General features: G+C 42.2%; 1 protein-coding gene and 1 pseudogene across 2 annotated transcripts in view; one reads left to right on the forward strand and one right to left on the reverse strand.

Moving 5' to 3' along the window:
* ULK2 (unc-51 like autophagy activating kinase 2) overlaps positions 1-20,167 on the reverse strand; it is a 105,728-nt gene that overhangs the window by 60,754 nt on the left and 24,807 nt on the right. For both annotated transcript variants that reach the window (XR_004033273.1, XM_030827287.1), the window contains exons 6-10: positions 17,911-18,084; positions 16,490-16,563; positions 14,320-14,421; positions 12,731-12,789; positions 9,748-9,830 (exon numbers count right to left, since the gene is read on the reverse strand). Coding sequence is in view for 1 of the 2 variants with exons in the window: in XM_030827287.1 (XP_030683147.1) it covers positions 9,748-9,830; positions 12,731-12,789; positions 14,320-14,421; positions 16,490-16,563; positions 17,911-18,084 (492 nt within the window). In the remaining variant the exon portion in view is untranslated. The remainder of the gene's footprint in view (positions 1-9,747; positions 9,831-12,730; positions 12,790-14,319; positions 14,422-16,489; positions 16,564-17,910; positions 18,085-20,167) is intronic.
* On the forward strand, positions 11,271-11,759 carry LOC100595484 (annotated as a pseudogene).

Raw genomic sequence — 20,167 nt, forward strand, 5'->3', positions numbered from 1 at the left:
CAGAGGTTGCAGTGAGCCGAGACTGCACCACCACGCTCCAGACTAGGTGACAGAATGAGACCCTGTCTCAAGGAAAAAAAAAAAGGGGGGGGGGGGTGCTGGGCGTGGTAGCTCACGCCTGTAATCCCAGCACTTCAGGAGGCTGAGGAGGGCGGATTGCAAGGTTAGGAGTTCAAGACCAGCCTGACCAACATGGTGAAACCCCGCCTCTACTAAAAATACAAAAATTAGCTGGGCGAGGTGGCAGGCACCTGTAGTCCCAGCTACTTGGGAGGCTGAGGCAGGAGAATCGCTTGAACCTGGGAGGCGGAGGTTGTTGCAGTAAGTTGAGATTGCGCCACTGCACTCCAGCCTGGGCGACAGAGTGAGACTCCATCTCAAAAAAAAAAAAAAGACATTAAATAATGATAGAAGGGTTAATTAACCAAGAAAATTTAAGATTTATAAACATCAGAGCCCCAAAATACATGAAGCAAACATTGACAACTGAAGTGAGAAAGAGATTTGTACAATAATAGTTGGAGACTTCAATATCCCACCTTCAGTAATGGATAGGATAACCAGATACAGCATCAGTAAGGAAACGGAGGCACTGAACAGTGCTATAAACTAACTGGACCTAACAGACATACACAGAGTACCCTAGTCTCCAAGAGCAGAGCACATATTTTTCTCAAGTACACATGGGACATTCTCAAAAACAGACCACACCTTAGGCCACAAAACAAGTCTTAATAATTTTTTTTTTTTTAAATCAGAGACAATGTCGTGCTCTGTTTTTCAGGCTGGAATGCAGTGGTGCAATTAGCTCACTGCAGCATCAAACTCCTGGGCTGAAGTAATCCCTCTTACCTCAGCCTTCCAAGAAGCTGGAACTAAAGGTGCACACCACCACACCCAGCTAATTTTTAATATTTTTTGTAGAGACAGGTTCTCACTATGTTGCCCTGGCTAATCTCAAACTCCTGGCCTCATGCAGTCTTCCTTCCTCAGCCTCTCAAAGCACTAAGGTTACAGATATGAGCCACCATGCCTGGCCCATAAATTTTAAAAGACTGTAATCATGGTGATTGATTATCTTTTCCAATCACAATGGAATAAAAGTGGAAATCAAGGGCCGGGCACAGTGGTTCATGCCTGTCCTTTTGAGATTCTGTTTAAAAAAACAAACAAACAGAAACTAGAAATCAATTAACAGAGGAAATAACGGGAAAATCCACAATATGTGGAAATTAAACAAAACACTCTTGTATTACTCTGTTTTCACACGCTATGAAGAACTACTTGAGGCCGGGCACAGTGGCTCATGCCTGTAATCCCAGCACTTTGGGAGCCAGAGGCAGGCTGATCGCTTGAGAACAGAAGTTCAAGACCAGCTGGCCAACATGGTGAAACCCCGTCTCTACCAAAAATACAAAAATTAGCCAGGCGTGGTGGCATGCAGCTGTAATTCCAGCTACTCAGGAGCCTGAGACAGGAGAATCGCTTGAACCCCGGAAGTGGAGGTTGCAGTGAGCCAAGATTGCTCCACTGCACTCCAGCCTGGGTAACACAGCAAGACTCCGTCCCTAAAAAACAAAATAAAACAAAACAAAACAAAAAACTACCTGAGACTGGCCATTTTATGAAGAAAAGAGGTTTAATTTAGTTCTCCATGGCTGGGGAGGTTTCAAAAAACTTATAATCACGGCAGAAGGCGAAGGGGAAGCAAGCATGTCTCACCATTGCAGAGCAGGAGGGGGATGTACCACACTTTCAGACCATCAGATCTTGTGAGAACTCACTGTCACGAGAACAGCATGGAGGAAATCCGCCCCCATGATTCACTCACCTCCCACCAAGCCCCTCCCCATTCACTCACCTCCCACCAAGCCCTTCCCCAGACACATGGAGATTACAATTCAAGATGAGATCTGGGTGGGACACAGAGCCAAAGGATACCAACTCTTAAGCAACCACTGAGTCTAAGTCATAAAGGAAAATTAGAAAATATCTTGAGACAAATGAAAATGAAAACACAACATACTAAAACTTATGGGATGTAGCAAAAGCAGTAGTAAGAGGGAAAAATATACCTGTAAACACCTCCTTTAAAAAAGAAGAAATACTGGCCGGGCGCAGTGGCTCACGCTTGTAATCCCAGCACTTTGGGAGGCCGAGGCGGGCGGATCACGAGGTCAGGAGATGGAGACCACGATGAAACCCCGTCTCTACTAAAAATACAAAAAATTAGCCGGGCGTGGTGGCGGGCGCCTGTAGTCCCAGCTACTCAGAGAGGCTGAGGCAGGAGAATGGCGTGAACCCGGGAGGCGGAGCTTGCAGTGAGCCGAGATTGCGCCACTGCACTCCAGCCTGGGCGACAGAGCGAGACTCCGTCTCAAAAAAAAAAAAAAAAAAGAAAGAAGAAATAAGGCCAGGTGCCATGCCCCACGCCTATAATCCCAACACTTTGGGAGGCCAAGGCAGGCAGATTACTTGAGGTTGGGGGTTCAAGACCAGCCTGGCCAACATGGTGAAACCCCGTCTCTACTAAAAATACAAAAAAAATTAGCTGGGCATGGTGGCGGGCACCTGTCATCCCAGCTGCTCGGGAGGCTGAGGCAGAAGAATCACTTTAGCCCAGGAGGCGGGGGTTGTAGTGAGTCAAGATTGTGCCACTGCACTCCAGCCTGGGCAACAGAGCAAGACTCTGTCTCAAAAAAAAGAAGAAATAGGCCAGGCATGGTGGCTCACACTTGTAATCCCAGTATTTTGGGAGGCCGAGGCAAGTGGATCACCTGAGATCAGGAGTTTGAGACCAGCCTGGCCAACATGATGAAACCCTGTCTCTACTAAAAATACAAAATAGCCAGGCGTGGTGACTTGAGCCTGTAGTCCCAGCTACTCTGGAGGCTGAAGCAGGAGTATCGCCTGAACCCAGGAGCTGGATGGAGGTCGCAGTGAGCCAAGACGGCGCCACTGCACTCCAGCCTTGGTGACAGAGCAAAACTCTGTCTCAAAAAAAAAAAGAAAAAGAAACATCTAATCAATAAGCTAACTTCATGCTTATGGAACTTTTTAGAAAAACAGCAAACTAAGCCCAAAACTAGTAGAAGGAAAGAAATAATAAAGATTGGAGTCAAGATAAATGAAACATTTTCTTTTTTTTTCTTTTTAGACAGGGTCTCACTCTGTCACCCAGGCTGGGTGCACTGGCATGATCACAGCTCACTGTAGCCTTGACCTCCAGGGCTCAAGCAATCCTCCCAGCTCAGCCTCCTGAGTAGCTGGGACTACAGGCCCACACCACAACACCAGCTAATTTTTGTATTTTTAGTAGAAGGGTTTCACCATGTTGCCCAGGCTGGTCTCAAACGCCTGAGTTCAACTGATCTGCCCATCTCAGCCTCCCAAAGCACTGGGATTACAGATGTGAGCCACCATGCCCAGCTGCGCTTGAACTTCTAGTGCATTCCCCAAGCCACACACAGATCTATGGACAAAGGATGGTAACTTACCGTCTCAAAGCACCACCTTTGACCAATAACTGGCTGACCACTAAAAAATTGTAGACACGGGGTGACCCCTAGGAAACTGGGCTTTATAATTTTTTTAACTGAAAAAAATACAAAAACAATTCTGGAGATAAATCAATGTTCAAAAACTGCAAGGAAAACAATATTCCACAGATTTCATCCAGGCAAGTTACTAAACAAATAGAACAATCTGACCAGGCATCGTGGCTCATGCCTATAATCCTAGCACTTTGGGAGGCCGAGGCAGGTGGATCACTTAAGATCAGGAGTTCGTGACTAGCCTGGCCAACATGGTGAAACCCTGTCTCTACTAAAAATACAAAAATTCTCCAGGCATACTGGTGTGCACCTGTAATCCCAGCTACTAGGGAGGCTGAGGCAGGAGAATTGTTTGAACTCGGGAGGCGGAGCTTGCAGTGAGCTGAGATCATGCCATTGCACTCCAGCCTGGGCGACACAGTAAGACTTTGTCTCAAAGGAAAAAAACAAAAAACAAAAAACAAAAAAAAACAGAACAACCCCCAACTGGGAGAGGCAGAGGGTTCAAATCTAAAGTTGTTATCTGTATTGAACAAAATGTTTGATTTTCGACAAAAAACCACAAGGCATGCAAAGTAACAAAGAAGTATGGCCCATACACAGGGGAACGAAGCAGTCAATAGAAACTGTCATGAGGGGGCCAAATGTTGGACTTAGCAAAGACTTTAAAGCAGTTATTATAAACAAATTTTTTTTTTTTTTTTTGAGACAGAGTCTCGCTCTGTCACCCATTTTTAAAAGTAGAGAAAGCCAGCTGGGCACAGTGGCTCATGCTTGTAATCCCAGCACTTTAGGAGGCCGAGGTGGGTGGATCACGTGAGCCCAGGAGTTCGAGACCAGCCTGGCCCACATGGTGAAACCCCGACTCTATTAAAAATACAAAAAATTAGCTGGGCATGGTGGTGAGTGCCTGTAGTCCCAGCTATGCAGGAGGCTGAGGCAGGAGACAGTGACTCATCAAATAGAGAATATCAAGAAAAAGACAGAAATTATAAAAAAGAACCAAACAGAAAATCTGGAGTTAAAATCACAATAACTGAATAAAACAATCAGCAAGCTTGAGAACAGATTAATAGATATTTCCAATCTGAAAAACTCAAAGGAAAAAACAATATGGAAAAATGAACAGACTCAGCTGTGGAACATCATCAAGCATAGATCATTTTTTTTTTTTGAGATGGGGTCTGGCTCTGTTGCCCAGGCTGGAGTGCAGTGGCCTGATCTCAGCTCACTGCAACCTCCGCCTCCCAGGTTCATGCCATTGTCCTGCCTCAGCCTCCCGAGTAGCTGGGACTACAGGCGCCTGCCACCACGCCCGGCTAATTTTTTATATTTTTTAGTAGAGACAGGTTTTCACTGTGTTAGCCAGGATGGTCTCGATCTCCCAACCTCATGATCCGCCTGCCTCGGCCTCCCAAAGTGCTAGGATTATAGGCGTGAGCCACTGCGCCTGGCGCAAGCATAGACCATTAAGTGCAAACAATGGGAGTCTCAGAGAAGATAAAGAGAAAGGGACAGAATGAATATTTTAAGAAATGATGGTTGACAACTCCCCAAATTTGGTGAAAAATATTTATTTATATATCCAAAAAGATCAATAAACTCCAAGCAGGATAAATACAGAGATACACATCTAGACACATCACAGTTAAAACTGTTGAAAATCAAAGACAGAGAAAAATCTCAAAAGCACTAAAAGAAAAATGACTCATCACCTACTAGGGAAACCTAGTAAGATTAACAGGTGACTTCTCATCAGAAACAATGGAGGCCAGAAAGCAGTAAGATGACATAGTCAAAGTACTGGCTGGAGAAAATCCTAACAACCAAGAATTCAGTATCTACCAAAAAAACACCTTTCCAAAGTGAAGGGAAATAAAAGGAAATAATGACATTCTCAGATAAATGAAGATTCTGAGAATTTGTATAAAGAGCATTGGTAATTATGTAGATAATTATGGAAGACAGTACATTATGTATTTTTCTCTTAGCCAATTTAAAGGACAACTGTATAAAATAATTATAAAATTGTACTATTGGGCTTTGTAACATACAAAGATTAATATATATGACAACACAAAAGAGGAGGAAAGGAATGGAATTATATTAGAGCTAAAAAAATGACATCAAACAAAAAAGAGATAAAAAAAATACAAAAAGAAAAAAAAATGACACCAAACAGTAACTTGAGTCCATAAGAATAAATGAAGAGTGTCAGAAACGATAACTGTATGGGCTAAAATAGTACTCTAAGGCTGGGCATGATGGCTCACACCTGTAATCCCAGCACTCTGGGAGGCCGAGGCAGGATGTTTGCTTGAACTCAGGAGTTGGCGACCAGCCTGGGCAACATGGCAAAAACCTCTCTACAAAAAATTTAAAAATTAGCTGGGCATGGTGGTGTGCACTTGTCATCCCAGCTATATAGAAGTTTCAGGCAGGAGGATCACTTGAGCCCAGGAGGTCAAGGCTGCAGTGAGGCTTGTTTGTACCACTGTACTTAGGCCTGGGTGCAGAGTGAGACTCTGTCTCAGAAAAAAAAAAAAAAAAGAGAAACACACAAAAAGACGCTATACATGTTTTTCACCTTTCTTCTCCTCACTTCTTAAAAAGAGATAAGACTGCATAAAGCAATCGTTAACACTGCACTGTTGAGATTACAACATAGACATAATATGAGACAATAACAGCACAAAGGGAAGAGCGAATGGAGCCATATTAAGGGAACAAAGCTTCTATATTTTAATGGAATTCAACTAGTTTTTTTTTTTTTTTTTGGAGATAGAGTCTTGCTCTATCGCCCAGGCTGGAGGACTGCAGTGGTGTGATCTTGGCTCACTGCAAGCTCCGCCTCCTGGGTTCACGCCATTCTCCTGCCTCAGCCTCTCGAGTAGCTGGGACTACAGGCGCCCGCCAACATGCCCAGCTAGTTTTTTTGGTATTTTTAGTAGAGACAGGATTTCACTGTGTTACCCAGGATGGTCTTGGTCTCCTGACCTCGTGATCTGCCCACCTCAGCCTCCCAAAGTGCTGGGATTACAGGTCTGAGCCACCACACCCGGCCTCAACTAGTATCTATATAAAGTAGACTGTGATAAATTAAGATGCATACTGTAGGCCGGGCGCGGTGGCTCACGCCTGTAATCCCAGCACTTTGGGAGGCCGAGGCGGGCGGATCACGAGGTCAGGAGATCGAGACCACCCTAGCTAACATGGTGAAACCCCGTCTCCACTAAAAATGCAAAAAATTAGCCAGGCGTGGTGGCGGGCGCCTGTAGTCCCAGCTACTTGGGAGGCTGAGGCAGGAGAATGGCGTGAACCCCGGGAGGCAGAGCCTGCAGTGAGCGGAGATCATGCCACTGCACTCCAACCTGGGCAACAGCGAGACTCTGTCTCAAAAAAAAAAAAAAAAAAAAGATGCATACTGTAATCCCTAGAGCAATCATTTAAAAAAATAATAAATAGTACAAAAAAGCCAGAACACTCAATGAAAGAATTTAAATGGCACACTAGAAAATAATCTATTTTGACTAGGAACAATGGCTCATACCTGTAATCCCAGCACTTTGGGAGGCTAAGGCAAGAAGATTTCTTGAAGCCAGGAGTTCGAGAACAGCCCTGGCAATTTTTTGAGACCCTATCCCTACAAAAGGGTAAAAAAATTAGCCGACTGGGCCGCGCCCGGTGGCTCATGCCTGTAATCTCAGCACTTTGGGAGGCCAAGGCAGGTGGATCACCTGAGGCCAGGAGTTCGAGATAAGCCTGACCAACATGGCAAAAACCCATCTCTACTAAAAAAAAAAAAAAAAAATACAAAAATTAGGCTGAGCGTGGTGGCTCACGCCTGTAATCCCACCACTTTGGGAGACCAAGGCAGGTGGATCATGAGGCCAGGAGTTCAAGATCAGCCTGACTGACATGGTGAAACCCCATCTCTACTAAAAATACAAAAATTAGCCGGGCATAGTGGCATGTGCCTGTAATCCCAGCTACTCAGAAGGCTAAGGCAGGAGAATCGCTTGAACCCAGGAGACGGAGGTTGTAGTGAGCTGACATTGCGCCACTGCACTCCAGCCTGGGTGACAGAGCAAGACTCCGTCTCAAAAATACAAACAAGCAAAAAAAATTAGCCAGGCATGGTGACGGGCACTTGTAATCCCAGCTACTTGGGAGGCTGAGGCAGGAGAATAGCTTGAACCTGGGAGATGGAAGTTGCAGTGAGCCGAGATCACGCCACTACACTCCAGCCTGGGCAACAAGAGCAAAACTTCATCTCGAAAAAAACAAAACAAAACAGGCTGGGCATGGTGGCTCATGTCTGTAATCCCAGCACTTTGGGAGACTGAGGTGGGCGGATCACAAGGTCAGGAGTTCAAGACCAGCCTGGACAAGATGGTGAAACCCTGTCTCTACTAAAAATATAAAAAATTAGCTGGGCGTGGTGGTGGGCTCCTGTAATCCCAGCTACTCAGGAGGCTGAGGCAGGAGAATTCCCTGAACCCGGGAGGCGGATGTTGCAGTGAGCCAAGATTGCGCCACTGCACTCCAGCCTGGGCGACAGAGCGAGACTCCCTCTCAAAAACAAAACAAAATAAAACAAAACAAAAAATTAGCCAACTGTGGTGGTGCAGGCTTGTAGTCCCAGCTACTAAGGAAGCTGAGGCGGGAGAATCACTTGCACCCAGGAGTTCAAGGATGCAGTGAGCTATGATCACACCACTGCATTCCGGTCCAGCCTGGGTAACAGAGTGAGGCCTTTTCTCAAATAAAGGAAAAAAAGAAAGAAAATAATCTATTTAATAAATATTGCTGGGCACTGTGGCTCACATTTGTAATCTCAGCATTTTGGCAGGCCAAGGTCAGTAGACCACTTGAACCCCGGAGTTTGAGACCAGCCTGGGCAACATGACGAAACCCTGTCTCTACAAAAGAATACAAAAATTAGCCAGAGGTGGTGGTGTACATCTGTAGTCCCAGGTACTGGGGAGGCTGAGGTGGGAGGATCACCTGAGCCTGGGGAAGTCAAGGCTGCAGTGAGCCATTATCGTACCATTACACTCCAGCCTGGGTGACAGAGTAAAACCCTGCCTCAAAAAATAAATAAATAAATAAATAAATAATAAATAAATAAATAAATAAATCCAGGCTGACAACTCCCCAATCTGTCCCCAGTCTAGACTTTTCTGAAATTCAAGTGCACTTCTGACATCGACACTTAGATATCCAATGGTTATCTTAAATTTAACATGTCCAACAGAAACTCCTCATCTTGTCCCCATAGCCCGCTCTATCCATATAGTCTTTCCCTTCACTGTAACTCACAACATCCTTTCAGCTGCTCAGACCAAAAACCTTGGAGTCATCCTTGAGTCTTCTCTCTCACACCCTCATATTCAATCCATCAGTGAATGCTGTTGCCTCTACCACCAGAAAGACTTCTTACCACCTCCACTACTATTACCCTAGTCAAAGCTACACTCATCTCTCACCTGGGTAACGACAAGAGTCTCCTGATTAGTCTCCTGGCTTCTGCTCTTCCCCTTATATCCACAGTCTATTCTCAAGCGGCAGCCAGCTTGATCCTTTTTAAAAACATTAGTCACATCACTTTTCTTCCACTCAAAACCCTCTAAATGACTCCCATCACATTTTGTGGAAAAGCCCAAGTCTTCAACTGGCCTTCTAGTTGTTCCTCAAGCTTACAGGCATGCTCCCAGCCCTGAGCATTTATATTGGCTGTTCACTCTGCTTAAAAAGCTCTTCCCACAGATATCCACATGGCTCATTCTCATTTCATGTCAAGTCTTTTTTCAAATGTCACTTTCTCAGTAAGGTCTTCACTGACTACCTTATTTAAAATTTCAATCCCCACCCCCACCCCTACCCCCACTTCTTTATTCCCATAATACTTAGCAACTTCTAATATAATATGTAATTATGGTTTTTAATTTGTTTATTGTCTCTCTCTACCACTAGAATATATGTTACATGAGCAGAGTGATTTTATTACTCTATCTCCCATACCTAGAACATAGTAATAAGCACTCAATAAATATTTACGAAACTAGTGAAGGAAATAAACCAAAAGAAAAGTGAAACTGACTTTAATTTTCTGAAATCTCTATTTTTTAAATCTTTCAGCATATATAACAATAAAATTAGAAAACATGCAAAAGTTAAAACTATTTCTTACCAAAGTCCATTCTATCTTTTTGGTTTCTCTGAAGCAAACCCAAAAGGAGATTGGCCAAATAAGGTGATGTTTCTCTGGGAATACTGGGGGAAAGGAAAAACACAACCACCTGAGTGATAAGTTTATATATATAAACATTAACTTTTGCCTTCCATATAGTAAACTAAAACGTATATGCGGTTTCACAAATACCGATACATTTATACCAAGAAGACCATGTAAGAGTCATCTAAAGAAGGAAAAAAAGCCAGGTGCTGTGGCTCACACCTGTAATCCCAGCACTTTGGGAGGCCGAGACAGGCAGATCATGAGGTCAGGAGATCGAGACCATCCTGACTAACACGATGAAACCCCATCTCTACTAAAAATAGAAAAAAAAAAAAATTAGCTGGGCATGGTGGCGGGCGCCTGTAGTCCCAGCTACTTAGGAGGCTGAGGCAGGAGAATGGCATGGACCCGGGAGGTGGAGCTTGCAGTGAGCCGAGATCATGTCATGGTACTCCAGGCTGGGCGACAGAGTGAGACTCCATCTCAAAAAAAAAAAAAGGAAAAAAAAGCACTAAATTGCCTTTGAGAAACGGCATCAAGTTGAGAAGATTCCTGTATTGTGCTTGCTGTTGTTTTGAGTATCTGCAGGAGTAAGGCACCTCAAAAGCCCAATGTTGAGTTTTAGCATAGCTTCAATCTTGCACTAATAGTTGCTATAATGTTCTCTATTACAAAATAGCCACCTCCATTTCTGTCTGGAAAAGGGCAGCACTTAAATACAAGTGAGAACTAATACAACTTCCTAATATCCAATATGAAAACAACAAGCAATAGGAAAATGAGTTAAGTAATAGCAGTACACAATTCACAGAATAAGAATTACAAAAAGATATTAAACAGGCTGGGCACGGTGTCTCACATGTGTAATCTCAGCACTTTGGGAGGCCAAGGCGGGTGGATCACTTGAGGTCAGAAGTTCAAGACCAGCCTGAACAACATGGTGAAATCCCGTCTCCACTAAAAATACAAAAATTGGCCGGGTGTGGTAGCCTGCCTGTAGTCCTAACTACCTGGGAGGCTGAGGCAGGAGAATGGCTTGAAACTGGGAGGTGGACGTTGCAGTGAGCCAAGATCGTGCCATTGCACTCCAGCCTGGCAACAGAACAAGACTCCGTCTCAAAAAAAAAAAAAAAAGAAAAAGATATTAAACAAATACAAAGGAACCAAACTCACTAATAAAGAGAATAATGCAAATTAAATTAATAGCTAACTGGTCCTCATGCATTTGTGCGGCATCAAATCCACTAACATTCCGTGTTGGTAAAAATGAGGGAAAAGGAGCAGTCTTCTATCTCGCTGTATTCACTGGGACAGCCTATTTGGAAAGTGTATCTTTTGGTCCGACAATTCCATTTCTAGGAGTCCACCCTAACAAAATGCACACATACACAAAGGTGTACACACACATACATACACACACACACACACACACACTTCACTAGAGCCTGTTTGCAGTAACCAAAAAATGAAAACAGGGATCTGATTAAATAAAATAATGTGCATCTATGGGACTCTCTGTGGCATTTAAAAGCATACAGTGGCAGGTGCAGTTGAGCCCTGGGTCACCAAGATGTCATTCCCAAAGTATACTCCATCGCGCCTGGCCACTCTGCCCCTGACATCTCAACCCAGCCGAATACGACATATCTCTGGAAACCCAACGGGCACAAGTCGAGCAGCTGGCCAGAAGAGCCCGGCTGAAACGAGAGTACCTGCTTCAGTACAACAACCCCAACAGCAGAGGGCTCATCGAAGATCCTGCCTTGATTCGTTGGACCTATGCAAGATCAGCAAATGTCTATCCTAATTTCAGACCCACTCCTAAAAACTCACTCTTGGGCGCTCTATGTGGATTTGGGCCCCTCTTCTTCTGGCATTATGTTTTCAAAACTGACATGGATAGAAAAGAAAAACTTATCCGTGAAGGAAAATTGGATCAAACATTTAACCTCTCATATTAAGTCTGTCAATGATGACTATATGTACTCCTGCCTAGTCTATTAATCATTAAAAAAACAAACAAAAAAAAGCATACAGTTGGCCAGGTATGGTGGCTCGTGCCTGTAATCCCAGCACTTTGGGAGGATGAGGCGGGAGGATCACTTGAGGTCAGGAGTTCAAGACCAGCCTGGCCAACATGGTGAAACTCCGTGTCCACTAAAAAAAAAAAAAAATACAAAAATTAGCTGGGCGTGGTGGTGGGTGCCTACAGTCCCCGCTACTAGGAAGGCTGAAGCAGCAGAATCGCTTGAACTCGGGAGGGGGAGGCTGCAGTGAGCCGAGATCGTGCCACTGCACTCCAGCCTGGGCGACAGAACAAGACTCTGTCTCAAAAAAAAAAAAAAAAAAAAAGCATACAGTGGCCCTCCACATCCTGCTGCGGAGCATCATCTGTGATGTGCTACAAAGTAAAAAACAAAACGACGCCGCAAACAACTTACAAAATATGATGTAATTTGTCTTAAACTATGCATGTGTATAAATACATACATAAACAAGCACTCATCTCAAGATACAAGTTCAAGAGGAAAAAAAAAAAAGGAAAACAAGCACTCAAACACGTATAAAGAATGCCCAAAAAACTATGAAGAAAGAGACACAGCAACCTCTTGTTACCCCGAAAGAGAGCAAAGCTGGGGGGAATTCACTTCCTACTTTACACGTATCTATTCTGTCCACATTACCCTCCCCACAAGGAACACTGTAACTTCCGTATCTTTTTCTTTTAAATTTGGATTTTAAAAAAGAAAGAAAAGAGTACAGCACTACACAGACACCTATGATGTGCCAGCAATTTTCTAATTTGTTGTAACAAATGCTTTCACATTATCAACTGAAAAAGAATTAAAAAATGAGAATACATAAAACATGAACAGTTCAAATAAACAACACTGTATTCACAAATAGTAAAACCCAGTGTAATCTAAACACATACCTAGGCATTAAGCTCCTGTTTTTTTCATAAAACATCCTTAAGTCTTGAGGACTATTGGCCTATTAAAAAAAAAAAAAAGGTTTAATTTCCTAAACAACGGGGGCAAAACTTTCAAATCATATGATTGACACTCATATGCTTTTTTTTAAGGGATTGAGGGAGTGGGAGTTTCAAGGAAGGGACTGAGAGGAAAGGAGGGAAAGTACGAGGGAGGAGGAAAGGAAAGAGAGATGATGCTCATATTCTTGCTACAGAACATAGATTCTCAACTTGAAAGCCACGGATTGCTGAAGGACCCATAACTGGTCATTAGGAACTCATAAAACCTATGACACTGTGTGAAAATTCTGTACATCTGAGTATAATGTACCTTTTCTGAGGTCAGACTCTGAGAGAAGCCTGAAACTTAGAATAGATTAAGGACCACTATTCTGAAGGTTACATGGCCTGCCCAATAGGTACATTATTGTTGGGTAAAATTCAGGTGTACTTTACCTTAGAACCCTAAAGGAATTCAAAGAAAAGAACTATGTATACTGCTACTATTCAGTCTCTCCACAGCAACAAATAGCTGATAACAACAGCTGATGAATTAGTGAAGCCTCCTCTACATGCAAACTAGACTAAGAAATGAAAAGTGTTTAACCTGGCTGTGTCACTAATTTTCTTTTTTCTTTTTTTTTGAGAGGGAGTTTCGCTCTTGTTGCCCAGGCTGGAGTGCAATGGCGCGATCTCGGCTCACTGCAACCTCCGCCTCCCAGGTTCAAGCAATTCTCCTGCCTCAGCCTCCCTAGTAGCTGGGATTACAGGCATGTGCCACCACGCCCGGCTAATTTTGTATGTTTAGTAGAGACGGGGTTTCTCCATGTTGGTCAGGCTGGTCTCGAAGTCCTGATCTCAGGTGATCTGCCTGCCTCGGCCTCCCAAAGTGCTGGGATTACAGGCGTGAGCCACCGCGCCCAGCCGTCACTAATTTTCTTAATACTATCTTGGGCAAATATTTTCACTTTGTTCCAGTTTTCAAATTCAAAGATCTTCTTTGTAACATAAGAAATTATAACACGGCAATATGAACTCAAGAGAAATCATCTTGATTATACTCTACAGGGTCACTTTTTGGCAGGATGTTGGGGGAGAGGAGGAGAAGACAGACCCATAATAATTTCCATAAAGTGTATATAATTACCTCCCTCTCACCTAGCAGTGTCTGGAATAGAGAGCTAGAGATGGTTTCCAGAGATCTCCCCAGACCAGCCCCAGCCCTCATGTGGATTCCAGGATCCCAAAACCAGGCTAACCAGGAAGCTCTGGTGTCACCATTCACACCCATTTCCCACCAGGCTGTTAGCCCCGAACCCAACATACAACAGACTTCATGCCCAGTCCAACTACAAAGGGCAGGCAGATAAAAGGGGAAAACCAAAAGACATTCTGACTCACTAAAGCAGTTTTTGCCTATAACAGAATCAAAGTAAGTCACAGAGGAGCCAAAAACACTGCTTTCAAAGTATTCTTCATTTTACAAATCAAACGCAACTATAAAATGACAAGATCCCAAAACTGAGGACATAAGAAAAAAGTCAGCGTACCTGAAAAGGTGGTTTTCCAACTAGGCATTGGTATATCACTGTTCCTATGCTCCACAAGTCAGCCTTAGCATCATAATGTTGAGACATAATAACCTCAGGAGCCTGGAAACAGAGAAATTTAAGGGGCATGCAGTACGTTATTTACATAATTAATATGCACATATTAACTAACTGGTAAAGGTGACACTCCTAACAAACTACCAGAATAAAACAATACCCTATGATAGTTCTCTAATCAAATAATAAGGCAATGAACTTACAACATATTATATATTGAGATTTACTAGTAAATCTCAAAATCAATGTTGCATGAAAAGAGGCAAGTTATAGAAACAAATGTTTCAACTGATTATAATGGACACATGAAGTACAGTGAGAGGGCCGAAATAATAAAGAAAAATACACACCATAGGACATGGTATATAAAATACATACCACAGGACAGAGGTTCCCTCAGGTGTGTGAGAGGAGCAGAGGAGGAAATGGAATCAGGGAGAGGTACAAAAGGAACTTGAGCTGTCTCCAAAATATTTTTCTTTTCTTTTTTTTTGAGAATGAGTCTCACTGTGTCACCCAGGCTGGAGTGCAGTGGCGTGATCTCGGCTCACTGCAACCTCCACCTCCTGGGTTCAAGCGACTCTCCTGTCTCAGCCTCCTGAGTAGCTAGGATTACATGCACCTGCAACCATGCCCAGTTAATTTTTTATATTTTTAGTAGAGACGGGGTTTCAACATGTTGGCCAGGCTGGTCTCGAACTCCTGACCTCGTGATCCTCCCACCTTGGCCTCCCAAAGTGCTGGGATTACAGGCATGAGCCACCATGCCCAGCCTATTTTATTTCTTTCAAAAACAAGATCAAGACAAACATGGCAAAATGTTAACTTTGTGAAATATGGATGGTGGGTACATAGGTGTTTGCTATATTATTCCCTATGTTTTTTGTAATCTGAATACTTTTATAGTAATAGAAAAACTATGATGCAAAACCCCACACAATACTAAAAATTGTCCTAAGAGCAAAACCATTTCTCTGCTGCTTTGTTACAGGTATTTTCCCACCTCTCATCAAATTTTGCGTTTTAAATAAACCATTAATCAGGACAAATATTAAACAGAAACGGAAAATATACTTAAAGATAGTTTTATTTCTCAGAGGTAACATTTCCTTTTAACTTTAATTCTTTGTGGAAATGGGGTCTTGCTGTGTTCACAGGCTGGCCATGAACTCCTGGGCTTCAGAAGTCCTCCTGCCTCAGCCTCCCAAGTAGCTGGGACTAAAGGCACGCATCACTACACCCAGCTCAGGCATAACATTTTTTTTTATTTTCCCTAGTAAATTTCTTATTAAGTCAATATCCTTTAATAATCAGCCAAAGCACTCTAACCTCAAGGCTAAACTAATTTTCTACTCAAGAAGTACAAAGTAATTTTAAAATTCATATAAAATTATAAAATTTATTATATATAAGCAGTATAAATCTAATAAAAATTTTTTTGAAATTTGATTACTAGTTCAAAGTTGATTTTAGTTTAGAGAAATTTTGAATTTAATATAAATACATTTTAAATTTAGAACTGAAACAGGTACAATTATTTCACATAATTCTGAAGCTCTAGAAGTAAGGTATTTCCAGACTTAATACTGCACATTACTTTAGAAGTTTCATAGCCTAACCCTATAATACATGATGACATCTATTTGAGAGGATAAAGGGGAAAGCTGAGATAGTTCAGCTGTGTGAGGCTAATGGAAAAAACATCTATAACATAGGGATCCTGTCAAGAGAGTTAACATGCAAAAGATGAGCACATCCTACAGCTGAAGAAGTGCTCCTAGAAGGTGTTTTTTAAAGCACTCCTAATATTATACATTATGTACGGCATGACTACCCTTGATTAATTTTTATTTTCAACTTAATAGATTTGTCTCATAACTAATCTTTTTTAAAAAATAAAAACAAATGGGCAAAAATGACTTACTTTTATAGTCCACTATGCTAAGGCAAAAGATGTCTGTATTATAGCATTATTAGTAATATAATTAACATTAGTAATAACAACTTGGACTATATGTAAAATCACATCTTATTTGGAAGCAAGCATTATATTTAAATTCCAATGCTTATGGAGCCATGCTTTAAACACACAAGGATGCAAAGACTCACTCACCATGTACATCGGGGATCCACACAGTGTTGCAGCCATCATGTTACTATGTAGGTAACGAGCAAAACCAAAATCCGCTATTTCACAAAACAGAAAGTAGAAAAGCAAATTATATCTTCGCTCATACCTAACATATATCATATGATTCTTCAAGACACAAGAAGGCACAAAGGACTGTGAAAAATAAACAGCTTATTGAATAAGACTGTCCACCAAAGAAAAAAGTACCTACCTTGATTTCAACAAGCTAAAAATAGTAGTAATCGTCAACTGTACAACTCACTGCTCTGCCAGATTTGTAACCAAGGTGCACGAAACTTTGCAAGTGAAAATGCTAATTCTAATAAGTAGCTCATTAATACAGTTTTCACTAAATATCAATACCAGATGGAGAATGTGAACAATTACGTTTTTATTGTTTCAAATAATTCTGAGGTACTACTAAAAAAAACTGCCAAGGGCTAAACTAGATGGTCTCTGAGACCCCTATGTCAAAAGCCTAGGAACTGTAAAGAATCAGGGTTACGGCCAGGCGTGGTGGCTCACACCTATAATCCCAGCACTTTGGGAGGCTGAGGTGGGCGGATCACCTGAGGTCAGGAGTCCAAGACCAGCCTGGCCAACATGGTGAAACCCTGTCTCTACTAAAAAAAAATACAAAAAAAATTAGCTGGGTGTGGTGGCACATGCCAGCTACTTGCGCATCCCAGCTACTTGGGAGGCTGAGGCAGGACAATCTCTTGAACCTGGGAGGCAGAGGTTGTAGTGAGCCTAGATCGTGCCACAGCACTTCAGCCTGTGTGACAGAGTGAGACTCCATCTCAAAAAAAAAGAATCAGGGTTATTAATTTGCTGCCAGTAACCACACCACATCAATTTTCCTCTCGAGAGACGCAGGTATTCATATTTAGAGCTCCTGATGTGGGCCTGTCAGCACTGCCTGAGACTTAGCAGAAACTGTCAATAATGTAAAGGATTCACCTATCTAACAGAACTCCATGATCTCAATAAAAATATCAAATTGCATCAATAAAATCCATCATTTGGCCAGGTGTGGAGGCTCACACCTGTAATCCCAGTACTTTCAGAGGTTGAAGTGGGCAGATCACCCGAGGTCAGGAGTTCAAGACCAGCCTGGCCAACATGGTGAAACCCTGTCTCTACTAAGAATATAAAATTTAGCTGGGCATAGTGGTGCATGCCTGTAATCCCAGCTACTCAGGAGGCTGAAGCAGGAGAATCGCTTGAACCCCGGAGGCGTAGGTTGCAGTGAGCCAAGATTGTGCCACTACACTCCAGCCTGAGCAACAGAGTGAGACTCCATCTCAAAAAAAAAAAAAAAAATCCATCATTCAACAAAGCTAAAGTTGTCTAAAAATAGTTTCAAAAATGTCCTTTCCATGACACAATACATGGTCATTTACCTATTTTGATGCGAATACCACTGATGCTTGATTTTCTGCGACTGGCATAGGACAGCAAGATGTTCTGTGGTTTGAGATCTCTGTGGATGATTCCTTTGCTGTGCAGAATTCGCATGGCAGCAGCAATCTGATGCAGAAACACTCTGATAGTATCTTCACTGAGAGTTCCTTTCACTGGTACAAAAGGAGTCACGTAAATATTTAAGCACACAAAATCAAATACCATCTGCATATTCCATCCACAGGACTAGGTCGTGAAGGAGAGCATGAAGGGAATAAGGAATTTGGATTCACATTTATTCATTTTTTTAACTTTAATAATTGAAATCTATGAAGAGATACCAGATTTCTCAAACCTGTAGTCCATCTGTTGTAAAGAGAACTGACTGGCACTTTCATCTTTTGTTTCACCTGTGTTTTTTGCTTTTCCCTTCCTGTTCTTACCACTGAAGGTGCCCACGTGACTGAACACCATATGTACTCAATAAATATGAATGTCCTTTACAAGCCAAAAGCTAAGTTCCCCTTCATATTAGTCAAATATCTGGAATAAGTGTCCATATTTAATTCCAACCATTATGTGAGCACAAATTAAAAACAAGCAAAATCTTTGACTAGAGGGACCAGATACTACTGCTACCTGTACCTGTGAGGCATCTGTGTTCCTGCATCTACTCTGTCCTTTTATCTCCCACACCCCTGTCCCACTATCTTTCATAACTAAAAATACCTTAAGAATAAATGTTTTAACCTATTTCACCACTATAAAGAGGTGATATGAACATTATTTGAAAGTAGTGAGTCATTATTCTGTAAATTTTTTTTTTGAGACAGAGTTTCACTCTGTCCCCCAGGCTGGAGTGCAGTGGCACAATCTCAGCTTACTACAACCTCCGCCTCCTGGGTTCAAGAGATTCTCCTGCTTCAGCCTCCTGAGTAGCTGGGACTACGGGCATTTATCACCATGCCCAGCTAATTTTTCTATTTTTGTAGAGACAGGGTTTCACCATGTTGGCCAGGCTGGTCTTGAACTCCTGACCTAAGTGAGGAGTGCCTCAGCCGCCCACAGTGCTGGGATTACACTGAGATTACACTGAGAGACATCGTGACCAGCCTATTCAGTAAATTCTACAGTATTTCTGTGTATGCCAGAGCATGTTGTGGTTAACAGCTTGATTTGAAGTCTAGCTGCCTTCGTTCAACTCCTAGTTCTTCCACTTAATGTGTGACCCTTTTTAAAAGACAATCCCTCTGTGCCCACCTTCCTCATGTATAAAAGTTGATGAGAATAACTACATGAGTTGACATGATGATTAAATAAAACCCATTTAATAATGAAAACTTGTGCTCATTTCAGCAGCACATGTACTAAAATTGGAACAATACAGAGAAGATCAGCAAAATATATTTATATTAAAAAAATTATGAAAACTTTAGAAAAAGGCTTTGCACATATTTCAATGTAATAAGTATGCAAATAAGCTTATTACAGTGAGTCTAAAAGTCACAAGTGTAATTCCTTACCTACACTGAGGATTTAGTATCCACGTACCTATTTAAATTATTTGTGATGCATATCTGTCCGTATAATTCTTAGAGTATGTTCTATATAACCTTTCCATTTGTAAATAAGAGAGAAATAACATTAATACTTGGAACAAGTGAAATATTGTGGTTTTAAAATAATTTTAATGACCTGTCAAGTTTTACATGTCCTTAACATCTTCAAATAAAGTAAATCTTTATGGTTTAAAAATTATCAAATATGGCCCAGTGTGTGGCTCATGCCTGTAATCCCAGCACTTTGGGAGGTCATGGTGGACGGATTGCTTGAGCCCAGGAGTTTGAGATCAGCCTAGACAACATGATAAGACTTTGTCTCTACAAAAAATAAAAAATTAAGGCCAGCTATGGTGGCTCACACCTGTAATCCCAGCCCTTTGGGAGGCCAAGGTGGGCGCATCACCTGAGCTCAGGAGTCTGAGACCACCCTGGGTAACATGATGAAACCCCCTCTCCACTAAAATACAAAAAATTAGCCAGGCATGGTGGCACACGTCTATAGTCCAGCTACTTGGGAGGCTGAGGCATGAGAATCACTTGAGCCAGGGAGGCAAAGGTTGCAGTGAGCCGAGATCATGCCATTGCACTCCAGCTTAGACTACAGAGATGCCATCTCAAATAAATAAATACAATTAAAAATTAAAACTAAAAGAAATTTTTGGGGACTGAGTGCGGCGGCTCACACCTGTAATCC

The sequence above is a fragment of the Nomascus leucogenys genome, chromosome 14 (assembly GCF_006542625.1).
Source record: "Nomascus leucogenys isolate Asia chromosome 14, Asia_NLE_v1, whole genome shotgun sequence".
Lineage (NCBI taxonomy): Eukaryota > Metazoa > Chordata > Mammalia > Primates > Hylobatidae > Nomascus > Nomascus leucogenys.